The sequence below is a fragment of the Pelophylax lessonae genome (genome assembly GCF_965119305.1).
Source record: "Pelophylax lessonae genome assembly, chromosome: 13".
Taxonomy (NCBI): domain Eukaryota; kingdom Metazoa; phylum Chordata; class Amphibia; order Anura; family Ranidae; genus Pelophylax; species Pelophylax lessonae.
The window spans coordinates 23,643,942-23,656,880 of NC_138780.1; the positions used below are offsets into that span (position 1 = coordinate 23,643,942).

At 44.5% G+C, this 12,939-nt stretch overlaps 1 protein-coding gene across 1 annotated transcript in view; it reads right to left on the reverse strand.

Annotated features, from left to right (window-relative positions):
- Positions 1 to 2,322: 2,322 nt before the first annotated feature.
- Positions 2,323 to 12,939, reverse strand: part of SETDB1 (SET domain bifurcated histone lysine methyltransferase 1) — a 138,717-nt gene continuing 128,100 nt past the window's right edge. The window contains exons 21-22 of the mRNA XM_082275506.1: positions 11,547 to 11,635; positions 2,323 to 2,996 (exon numbers count right to left, since the gene is read on the reverse strand). Of these exons, the coding sequence (XP_082131632.1) occupies positions 2,879 to 2,996; positions 11,547 to 11,635 (207 nt within the window). The 3' untranslated portion in view covers positions 2,323 to 2,878. The remainder of the gene's footprint in view (positions 2,997 to 11,546; positions 11,636 to 12,939) is intronic.

The following is a 12,939-nucleotide window of genomic DNA, read 5'->3' on the forward strand; positions in this document are numbered from 1 at the left end:
TCGTTGTGGCCGCTCTAGGCTGCCTATTGTGGCCTATGCAAGAGCGACACTGCTCGCGCGCCTTTGTGTGCGCGCGCAGTTGAGGACCTGACCCGCCCAGTTTGCGTATGATGTCATGCGCATCGGGTTGAGGGCGGGGCTTCACCACACTGTCTCTCAGGAGATGGCGTTCGTCGCCATTGCAACATGCTGTGGGTAAGATCTCGGACTGCATTTGTTCTGTGGACTTGGTTTCATACATTGGATACATCTCTCTGAACTTCTTTTTATTCCAACTTACTCCACAGATTGTTTACGGCTTAGGCAGATTATCTGTCTCTTGGTGCAGTGCTTGACATCCCAGCTCGCTCTGTGCTTTAACCATCCAGCCGTTATCATGCAGTTTTAACCCATCCCTGTTCCTTTGGCACGATTGTGAACAGGTAATTTGTCCCCCGGGTCGTGCCTTTTTAACAAAGTATGTCTCAGTGATTTATAACTACGGGACACTTATGTATTTTGCCTTTGCCCATTTAGAACGATTTCTTGCCCTTGTGCCCCAGCTACAGTTGCAATCCACAATTCTTCCCTTTATGAGATGTGCGAGTTCCTCTTTGGAAACATCCTAGAAGGTACAGAGAATTTACATACAAGTTCCTGAACCGTTCCCTCTTTTATGGTGGTGGTGCAGACTCTTTTCTAATATACACCTATCTCCCCTACTCCATCTTTTGTAACATTCACCCCAGTAGCCTCTTGCCTTGGTTGCCCCTCCACATCCACGGGGGAGGCGTCTTTCTAGGGTGCACTTTCAAGCGGTTCTGGCGCTGAGTGGTTCTTTTCACGGTGGATGCTTTGGGTGCATTTGGGTGTTCCACACTTGCATGCATTGATGTCCATATATGTATATGTGCATACACTAATGGTTTTATGTTGCTACATTAGACAGGCTATTCAAGGCATATTATGTTCAATGTGTTCTATACCCCTGAAGAAGCGGACCTTCAGTGCCCGCGAAACATGTCAGGAAATGTCTGATGTTCCTCATTGGACCTAATCTACTATACAATATTGCCTTATGCCTACACAGTTTCCATATATCTAATCTCATATATGTCAGTTGTATGTCAATGAATACATTTTTCATGTTTTTATACATATATTTACCAACCTTTTCTATTTTTTCATTTGGTACCTAAAAAATCCCATTTGCCCTCAATATTGTTCCAACTGTTCCTGTTTTCTCATACTTACTTTCCTTTTTCTGCTTTCTTTCCCCTCTTCTTATTTCCTTTCCTTTCCCCCGCCCCTATTTCCCCTCTTCCCCCCTTCCTCCACCCCCCCCCCCCACCCTATTCTGCACATTCCTTTCTCTCGTCCCTTCCCTCTTTTCATTCTTCATTTTCCATTCTTCTCTTTCTATCCGGGCCTATGCCCTCACACCTTGGGCTTTTGCCATGGATACACTTTGGGAATACTTCCCATAGCTTATAGAGTGTGTGTATATATATATATATATATATATATATATATATATATATATACATACATACATACATACATACATACACACACTACACACGCATACATACATTATATATATATTTTTTTATCACGCTTGAACAAGTCCTCTCAATTGAGTATGATGTACAGAAATTTTGTTTCTTTAATAAATTGTTGCAACAGTAATGTGCTAGGCTGGTGCGCCCTCTATTTTTATCGTTTTTAGAGTCTGGGTTTCCCTGACCTGTTTGGAGTGGCGGCACAGCTGAAACAGTGGCTAAACAAGTGGAGTCGCTCTTCTAAAAGACCTCTCCGCCAGCAACTCTCAAGCGCAGGAGCATTTATTTCTTCTTACTAAAGCCCCGTACACACGCACCGATTGTTGGCCGACCGATCGGCCGTCTTTTGTCCAGTGTTGTTGTGTTGGTTGAAATGTGCTCTAGACTGCACACGAATTTTGTCGGCCAACAACAACCAGCTTCAGAAGTGATGTCATGTGCTGGTTAACTTTCCGTGTGTTTTTTCTTCTCTGAGCATGCCCAGTCTTGCTCATCTGATTTTTGTCTGCCGAAATCTGTACTGACTGAAGAACAATCGGCCGTTCTGGTGACGGCCAACAAAAATTTTATAGCATGCACACCAGATTTTTTTCGGCCGAAAAGTCGCAGTCGGTTGTCGGACGTTGGCCGAAAATTCACGGCCAACAATCGGTGCGTGTGTACGGGGCTTTAGATCTCACCATGCACCCGATTGTCACAGACCCATAACCCCACTGACGACAAACCCAGCCAAATCACATGTACGTTAAGTCTAATAAACGTCACCACGGCACACTAAAGATTAAACTCAGTTTTTTATTTTAACATGAAAAAAAAAAAAAAAAGTATCAAACATTTAACTCTACAAATAAAGACTATGCAACTGAGCTTGTCTCCATTACTGCACTTCATCATTAGGAGTAGAGGGTGAGGCAGCGGTGTCTCCTACAGAGGCAATGTGGGTGAAGCAACGAGAGACAGACGGACGACTGTAAAATGGAGGAAATAAAGGAAACCCTTCCTGGCAGAAAACAGAGGCTGCCCTGGCTGACGACTCAAAGGCTAATTGCCTGGCTGTTATGCTGGTCCTTCTGTTTTATTACTTGAAGCGTCTGGCCAAGAACTAGCATGCCGATAATACATTTTGGATCTCATGATCTGCCTATTTGTTCCAGGGACGTAGGTCACACTATAAAAAAAAAAAAAAAAAATCCACACAAACCGGATCAGCATAACAACCAGAGAACTTGCATTTCCAGCAAGAGATCAGCAAAAGCATCTGCCATATATTCTTTAGGAACGATTTCTTGAAGGTCTTCAGCACCATGGATAGGTTTCTGTGTTTGGCAGGATGGAGGTTACAAGAGGCGCCCCCGGCATTCTGTGGATCCGCAGCAACACAGCAGCTTCTTGCCTTCCACACTTCCCACCTCGTAGTTATAATCCCAGGTCAGCTCGGTGCCGGCTCGTATCCTCCTACGAAACAAGGTCATAGCAAGTTACCTAGCGATCATTCATAGGATTTCATTTATGATAGCGATTTACTAATATCTCAGTGGTGATCCCAGTATAGGAAGAAAACGATTCAGTCTCAGGAAGTGTAAGAGGACAGGGGGCCACACAATGAGATTGGAGGAGAATCGGTTTAACCTTAACCACTTCTGGACCGGAAGGTTTTACCCCCCTTAATGACCAGGCCATTTTTTGCGATACAGGACTGCGTTACTTTAACCACTTGCCGACCGCTCACTCGAGCTCTACTGCAGCAAAGTGGTTAGTTCCCGTCCAGCGACATACTCCTCCCCTTGTGGGCGGCGCACGCGCGCTGCCGGAGGCTCGCTCCCGCTGTATTCAGACACAGCGGGAGTCGGGCTAGGGGAGGAGCGGCGGTGATCACCGCCGCTCTTCCCCGATCGTCGGGGAATCGAGTTTGGAGATCCGCCCGCTTGTGTAAACAAAGTGGGCGGATCTCCTAAGTGACAGACAGTGACAGATTGCAGGGTTCAGCATGTGTCACTCAGTCACCTCCCCCCACACACGTTAGTAAGCAACAGGCATACATTAACCCCTCCCTCTCCAATAAAATTAACCCCTTTTTACAGTAACATTGCATATTTATAGCACTGATTACTGCAGTAATGTCACTGGTACCCCCAAAAGTGTCAAAAATGTCAGTCAAGGGTCCGATCTGTCCGCCGCAATGTCGCAGTCCCGCAAAAAAAAAAAAAAAAAAAAGAAAAAAAAAAAATATATCGCAGATCGCCGTCATTACTCGCTAAAAAAAAAAAAAAAAAAACTACAGAAATCTTTCCCTTAGTTAGTAAACGCAATAACTTTTGCGCAAACCAATCAAAATACGCTTATTGTGATTTTTTTTACCAAACATAGGTAGCAGAAAACAAATTGGCCAAAAATTTAAAAAAAATTTGATTTTTACATTTTTTGGGGGGAATTTCATATAAAAAATGTGAAAAATATTGTTATTTTTTTAAAAAAACATTTTGTTTATAGCGCAAAAAGTAAAAATCACACAGGTGATCAAATACCACCAAAAGAAAGCTCTGTTTGTGGGAAAAAAAGGACGTAAAATTCGTTTGGGTGCGGCGTCGCACGACCGCGCAATTGTCAGTTAAAGTCGCACAGTGCCGAATCGCAAAAAGTGGCCTGGACGTAAGACAGCAAAATCCTCCGGTGGTAAAGTGGTTAACTGACAATTGCGCCGTCAATCAACGATTTACCCAAATAAAATGGATGTCTTTTTTTCCCACAAATAGAGCTTACTTTTGGTGGTATTTAAGTACCTGTACGATTTTTATTTTTTGCGCTATAAACAAAAAAAGAGTGGTATTTCCGAAAAAAAAAAAAAATATATATATATTTTTTACTTGTTATAAAACCTTCCCAATAAAAAAAAAAAAAAAAATTAAAAAATGGGATTTTTGACTTACTGTAAAATCCATTTCTCTGATGTTCATCGACAGACACAGCTCCTCATCTTCTGGACTACGTGGGTTATGCTGCCCCCTACAGGATTAGGAAACTAGGCAGGAAAGAACTCGACTATGCCTATAGGGCAGTCTCAGGGGGTATACTCCCCCTCTCTGCCATAGGTACTCAGTTTTGTTTCAAGCAGTGTCAGAAGAAAAAAAAATTCCATAGAGGGGTGGGTGCTGTGTCCGCCAATGAACATCAGAGAAATGGATTTTACGGCAAGTCAAAATCCCATTTTCTCTTTCGTTCATTGATGGACACAGCTCCTGATCTTCTTGACTACGAGGGACGTCCCAAAGCAGTGTGAAAACATGACGGTGGGAACAACAAGAAAAAATACTTCCCAAGGCTAAACATAGCCAACCAGTTAACATGGAGCTCAACCATAAAACAACTGGAGTTCACCCGAAAAAAGTAAAGCACCCTCAAAGAGGACCAAGGCCTCTAAACAGCATTCCTGCAAAACCTTGCGGCCGAAGGAAGCATCCGCAGATGCCAACACATCCACCTTATAAAACTTTGTGAACGTGTGCACAGACAACCAGGTGGCCACCTTGCAAACCTGCATCACTGACGCATGACGACGGAAGGGCCAGGAAGCACTGAGCGCCGGAGTAGAATGCGCCCTAACAGGGAAAGGAGGAACCTGACACTTAACCACTTGCCGACCGCCGCACGACTATTTACGTCGGTGGTCAGCCCCTCACAGGCAGAGCGACGTAGGGATACGTCGCTAGCCTGTGAGGGTCTAGGGAGCGAGCGCCGCCGGAGGCGCGCTCCCGCGTGGTCACGGACCCCCCCCCCCCCGCGCGTGTGGGGTCCGTCGGTCACTCGCGATCGTCGGGTGGAGAGGGAGAAAGGCAGGCGGCTGATGTAAACAAGCCGCATGTCATTCTCCCCTGTGTAGAAACAGTGATCATACAGTTCTACTATGTAGAACCATTGATCACTGTTCCTACACCACAAGCCACAGCCAATCACAGTTAGAATCACGCCCCTAGGGATACACATAACCCCTCCCTCTAAAAAAAGTTAACCCCTTCACTGCCAGTGTAATTTTACAGTAACAGTGCATATGTATACCACTGATTACTGTAGAAAATGTCACTGGTAACCCCAGAAGTGTCAAAAATGTCAGTCAAGGATCCGATCTGTTCGCCACAATGTCGCAGTCCCACAAAAAAAAAAAACGCAGATCGCCGCCATTACGCGTAAAAAAAAAAAAAAAAAAAACCAAAAACAAAAATCTTTCCCTTAGTTAGTAAACGCAATAACTTTTGCGCAAACCAATCAAAATACGCTTTTTGCGATTTTTTTTTACCAAACATGGTAAAAAAAAAAAATTTGGCCCAAAATGTTAAAAAATTTAGATTTTTACTTTTTTTTCGGGGGGGGGGGGGGGGGATTTCATATAAAAAAAATTGTGAAAATTATTATTTTTGCAAAATTGACGCTGTTTTTTTGTTTATAGCGCAAAAAGTAAAAATCGCACAGGGGATCAAATACCACCAAAAGAAAGCTCTGTTTGTGGGAAAAAAAGGACGTCAAATTCGTTTAGGTACAGCGTCGCACGACCGCGCAATTGTCTGTTAAAGTCACGCAGTGCCGAACCGCAAAATAGGCCCTGGTCAGGAAGGGGGTAAAATCTTCCGGGGCTTAAGTGGTTAATGGAATAAGCCTGAATCACTGTCTGTCTGATCCATCTGGAAATGGTCACAGCAGAAACGGCCAACGCTGTTCGACGTCCATCCGTGAGGACAAAATAGTGAGTGACTTCCTAAAAGATTCCGCAGCTGCCAGGTACACCCTGATTGCCCGAACCACATCCAGGGAATGCTAGGCAGAAAAAAAAAAACTGAGTACCTATAGCAGAGAGAGTAGGAGAATACCCCCTGGGACTGCCCATAGGCGTCGTCAAGTTCTTTCCTGTAGGGGACAGCATAACCCATGTAGTCAAGAAGATGAAAAGCTGTGTCCATCAATGAACGAAATATCAAATTTTTTCATCATTTTAGGCCAATATGTATTCTGCCACATTTTTGGTAAAAAAAAGAAAAATCCCAATAAGAGTATATTGCGACTATAAACTAGGGGAAAGATTTTTGTCATTTTTATTTATTTTAATTTTCTTTTACTAGTAATGGTGGCGATCAGCGAATTTTAGCGGGACTGCAACATTGCGGCGGACAGATCGGACACCTTACATTTTTGGGGGGGACCAGTGACATTACAGTAATGAGTGCTAAAAATATGCAGTTACTGTAATAACACTGGCAGGGAAGGGGTCAACATTGTGGGTGATCAAGGGGTTAAATGTGAGCCTAGGGGAGTGATTCTACCTGGGGGGGCGTGGCTTGTGAAATGACCATAGAAACCTGTGATCCTATATAAAGGATCACGTTGGCTCTGTGATCATTCCAGGGAGAAGAACGGTCGGCTATGTTTACAACGACCGTCCTGTCTCAGCAGGGAACGGTCGCGGGTGTCAGGCGGCAATCTGAGTTGCCTGCCCACTGCATCGGTTGACGAGTGGGGGGCGGGAGCGCGCCACCGGCGACATGCGCTCGCCTCCTGTTTGTGACCGACGTACAATGACGGCGATTCGCGCAGGAGCGGCTGCCTGCCGCAGTACATCTGAGGTGGGCGGTCCTAAAGAGGATAATTGTGCTGGGTGGGGAGGGACTTGCTGGATGAACACAAACACAAGATCCCTGTATTCATCAATGACAGAACAGCGGTCTGCTAGGTTTACAGTGGTCTACCGTGTTTACATCGGCAGGCCTCCACTCTGTCTCCACGGGGAGCGATCAAGGGTGCCTAGTGGACAGCGCGTCCGCCAGGCCCGCTGACTGGCTCCCCCTCTGGCCAATCGTCGCGTGGCCCCACTAGCTGTCTCACGAAGCGACGTACAGATACGTCGTTTCGCGGGACAGAGCAGACACGCCGCAGTATAAGTACGGCGCCTGGTCGGCAAGTGGTTAAGCTGCGTAGGGTTTTTTGTCACTCTCAGGGCAATAAGGAGGTGGAACTCTCTTCCACAATTGGTGGTGTCAGCTGGGAGTATTGATATTTTTATAATACTTTTGGGTGTGAATCTTAAAGAACACAATATACAGGGATATGGGAAATGCTTATGGACAAAGACACACGTACACCTACACAGGATGAACTTGGACTACTGTCTTTATTCAACCTTAACTACTATGTAACTATATGGAAAAGGGGAAAGGGCAGGCAGAATAAAGTGTGGAATTTTTATAGTACTTTGGTGCTTTCGGTGATTTTGTTCCTAAATGTATGCCCCAGGGCTGCCATGGTGATCCTGACCTTACTGCCCAGAAGCTGTTTAGCAGGGAATGCCGCGCCTGCACGGGAAGTGACGATCGGGGGCCGGTGCAGGCGCATTGACTCCTGGGAGCGATGACGTTCAGCTCCCAGGAATCATCGCAAACCGGAAGAGACGGCGCGAGCTGCAGAGGGAGGAAGTGGAAGGAAGGGGAGTATATTTTCTTCAATATCAAGTTAAGTGACCAAAAAAAATTGGGAGCATCCATTTCTTTTTCAGGTGGCCCTCAGCAAGCGGATGGCCCAAAAGCGGAACTCCGCTTTAACCACTTGCCGACCGCCGCAGGTACATATACTGCGGCGGTCAGCACCGGCCAGGCAAAGTGACGTATATATATACACGTCACTAGCCTGTCACCGGCTTGTGAGCCAATAGCGGGCGAGCACGCGCCCGCCCCAACTCGTTCCCTAAGAAGTCAGTGCGTGTGACCGGAGGACCCGATGTCTGCCGGTCACTCGCGATCGTTCGCCGGGAAGGGAGAAAGGCAGGCGGCTAATGTAAACAAAGCCGCCTGTCATTCTCCCCTGTGTAGGAATAGTGATCATACGGTTCTACTATGTAGGACAGTTGATCTCTGTTTTTACACTAGTAGCCATGTCCAATCACAGTTAGAAGCACGCCCCTAAGACACGCTTAACCCCTCCCTCTCCAATACAGTTAACCCCTTCCCTGCCAGTGTCATATTTACAGTAACAGTGCATATGTATAGCACTGATTACTGCAGTAATGTCACTGGTAACCCCAAAAGTGTCAAAAATGTCAGTCAAGGGTCCGATCTGTCCGCTGCAATGTTGCAGTCTCGCAAAAAAAAAAAAAAAAAAAAAAAAAAAAAAAAAAAAAAAAAAAAAAAAAAATCGCAGATCGCCGCCATTACTCGTTAAAAAAAAAAACCCACCAAAAATGACAAAAATCTTTCCCTTTGTTAGTAAACGCGATAACTTTTGCGCAAACCAATCGAAATACGCTTTTTGCGATTTTTTTTACCAAACATATGTAGCAGAAAACAAATTGGCCGAAAATGTTAAAAATTTTGATTTTTTACATTTTTTTTGGGAATTTCATATAAAAAAAATGTGAAAAATATTGTTATTTTTGCAAAATTTACGCTCTTTTTTTTGTTTATAGCGCATGATCAAAAAATCACACAGGTGATCAAATACCACCAAAAGAAAGCTCTGTTTGTGGGAAAAAAAGGACGCCAAATTAGTTTAGGTACAGCGCCGCACGACCGCGCAATTGTCCGTTAAAGTCACACAGTAAAAAAAAAAAAAAAAAAAAAAAAAAAAAAATCGCAAAAAACCCCCTGGTCAGGAAGGGGGTAAAATCTTCCGGGGCTTAAGTGGTTAAGAAAGAAACGAGGCACCCTCCATTTTTGGCCAAGCACTCCACACTGATCTATAGCTGTGTGTGGTCACAAAAAACTATCTGAACTACTAAAACACAGAACTAATTTTTAGTGTCACAATCTGCCATCCCAGCTCTTAAAAGACTAATGCTGGCCATACACTAGCCGAAAGATCGTTCGAAAATCTGTCATTTGGTCGGATCGTTCGTTTTTGGTCCAGTTAATGGGCACAAATAGAAAATCGTTTTTTTAACTTTTCAGAGCGGAAAAATCGAAGGAACAGTTTTGAAAAACCGCCGACCGATAAATTGAAAGGTTAATGTGTTTTTCGGCCGACCTGTTTGCACTCGGCATATGTGACAACCTGAACAAAAAACAGATTCATTTATGTCCATTGAACGATTTATCGTTCGAAATTCGGTCATTACACGATGGCACGATCGTCTGCTCTCAATGCCGATTTTTCGTTTTTCGAAAAGGAGTTTGCCTGATATTTCGGCTCGTGTATGGCCAGCTTTGCTGTTGATTAACTCACCACCTCTCCTGGAAGTCGGTTCCAAGCATCCAATACCCTTTCGGTAAAATAATACATACTTACATTATTCCTGGGCGTTCCTCCTGCTAGTTTGCCTGTTTCGGTGTTCTTGATCTCAGCTTCATACCGAGAGTACTAAAGCTGAAATCAAGAAGATGAGCATGACCTCAAACTAGCAGAAGAAAGTTCCAAAGAAGTGGATGCTTGGAAGAGTCTACCATCAGGAGGTAGTGTATAAAGCAACCTACAGTAATTTAAAAATGCTTGGAACAAACATAGGTCAACCCGCAAACAAACAAAATAAAAGTATGGACCACTTGGTCTTTTCTTCCAACAGCGTTCTAACATCTAAAGCTCTTTGAATTTGGCAATGTTATGCTGCATTAGTATGGTCACTAGTGCCACCTGCTGGCCGATTACTAGAATTGCTCTGCACAAAGCTGCAAAGTTGATGGTTAACCTGTTATGGACCGCCCCACCCAGATATACTGCAGCAGGGCGTCCCTCCTGCATGAAATCACGTACCTGTAAGTGATTTGGTTCACTGGGTCTGGTGCATGCGCCACCGGCGACCCGCTCCAGCTATGATTGGACACAGCAGACGGGTCCAGCGAACGCAATGTTCGCTGGGACACGCCGATAATGATCAGGAAAGGCCTATATAAACCAGGCAGACCACCGTCCTGTGAGAGGGGAAGATGGAGATCTTGTGTTCCTGCTAAGCAGGAACACGGATCTCGGTCTTCCCCCTGACAAAGCCCCTCCACACAGTAACTACACCCTAGGAGCACATTTAACCCTTTGATTACCCCTGATGTGAACCCCGTTCCCTGACAGTGTCATTAGCACAGTGACAGTGCATTTTTATTAGCACTGATCACTGTATTAGTGTCAATGGTCCCCAAAAACTGTCACTTAAGTGTCAGATTTGCCCGCCGCAATGTCACAGTCCCACTAAAAACCGCTGATCGCCACAATTACTAGTAAAAAAAATATTATAATTAAATAACAAATGAAAGAAAATATATTCCATAGATTGTAGACGCTATAAAACTTTTGCACAAACCAATCAATATAGCTTTTTAGGATTTTTCTTTTTTTAACCAAAAAACTGATGAAGAAATTGGCTGTTTAGAATTTTGTTTTACCAAAAACATGTAGCAGAACACATATTGGCCTAAATTGATGAAGAAATTTAAATTTTTTAAATTTTTTTTATTCGAGTGTTTTAGAACAGAAAAAAAAAATTTATATATCTCTAGATCCTCCATCTAGATCCTCTACCTACATCTCCATCTAGATCCTCTACCTACATCTCCATCTAGATCCTCTACCTACATCTCCATCTAGATCCTCTACCTACATCTCCATCTAGATCCTCTACCTACATCTCCATCTAGATCCTCTACCTACATCTCCATCTAGATCCTCTACCTACATCTCCATCTAGATCCTCTACCTACATCTCCATCTAGATCCTCTACATCTCCATCAAGATCTCTATATCTAGATCTCTATATCTAGATCTATATTTATTTTTTTTCCAAAACAGTAGTTTTTTTTGTTTCTAGCGCAAAACCTAAAAAATGCAGGGGTGATCAAAAACCACCAAAAGAAAGCTCAATTTGCGGGGAAAAAAAAGAAAATTTGGGTACATTGTTGCACGACCGCGCAAATGTAAATTAAAGTAACGCAGCGCCTTATAGCGAGAAAAAAAAGCCTGGTCATGAAGGAGAGGGGTAAACCTTCCCGGAGCTGAGGTGGTTAATCTGCCCCTTTAATAGGCGGAATGTTAAGCAGATTACTTACTTGCTGGCGAAGAAAGCCACCCAGGGAAAGCGCAGGTCATGTGTGTCCACAAACACGTTCTGTACAAACAGGTTAGGACTGCAGCTGTGCTGTAATACAAAATACAAAGTGGTGTGAGAAGATCTCTGCAATGCTTGCCTACCACAAACCGGTATTGCTATCTGATCTGCTCCTAATCTGGAATCATCTATGTGCCAATTCCAAAATGCTGTAAGTAGATCCTCAGTATCTGATCAAATTGTTCCTAGGTGAACACAACTTGTCCCCAATAAAAAATAAATTGTTTCAGGGCTAGTAATAGGATGCCAGGGTAGGATTAAATCAGATTGGTGGTAACTCGGATTCTTATGAAACGCTATACTGCAAGAAATTTAGCAATGGTCATCATAGGCCTACTGAAAATGTCTGGCTGTCCCCGGCTAATCATTTTGAAGTCACTGACCCAAAACAAGTCTGCAGATGAGTAAAGTCTATATACTTGTTTCAAGTCAGTAACCTGAAGAGCTGAAGCCACTGGATCAGGATGACAGAGCCACATGACCAGTTTCCAAAAGGGAAGGCCAGCAATAGCAACTTCCAAATACTTATTATAGATCTCTTTAACCTTGCCGCCCTGTAACGCATATATGTGGTGGCAAAGAGGGTGGGCAGGTGTTTCTATGCTGAGCGCGCGCTCCCTGCATGCTCCAAGCACAGGAGACTTAACTGTCAAACACAGCTCTGGGTCTGTATGAATGATTGGGAAGGGGCTCCCGGTCATGTGACCATTGCTTAGCTTACCAGGTTTTTCTTTCGGGGCAGTGGGGGGACAAATAGGAAGACGGTGACACATGAGGTGTATATAATAATAGGGATCGACCGATATGCACTTTCCCCGATATATCGGAATGGGCCCCGGAGGTGACTGATATTGCCGATATTTTGGGAAAGTGCTGTACCGGAGTGATGCCTGCAGCTAGAGGCATCACCCGGTACCGGCGTCCATAGCCAACAGTCGGCTGTCTTGTAATGACAACCAATGCGGCTGAGAAGCCGCTCGGCTATCATTACAAGGAGCGGGAGGGGACATCCTCCCACGCCCGCCGCCTTCCACGGCTCACCCGGGTCTCCCATTCCACCGGGAGACCCGGGAATCCTACCTGCATGGCCGCCGAAGACCCAATCAAAGCCGCATTCGGCTCTGATCAGGTCTCCATATAAAAAACCCAGGAAGTGATGTCATGACATCACTTCTGGGTACTCGGCGGCAAATTAAAAAAAATGCGAGCATTCAAAACAGCCAAACTTGGCATTTTGAATGCTTTTAAGTGCAAAGGAGGGGTTTGGGGTCTTTAAGACCCCCAGATCCCTCCACAATAGGGGGGAGGGTTATGTGTGAACTTCTGGGTGTATA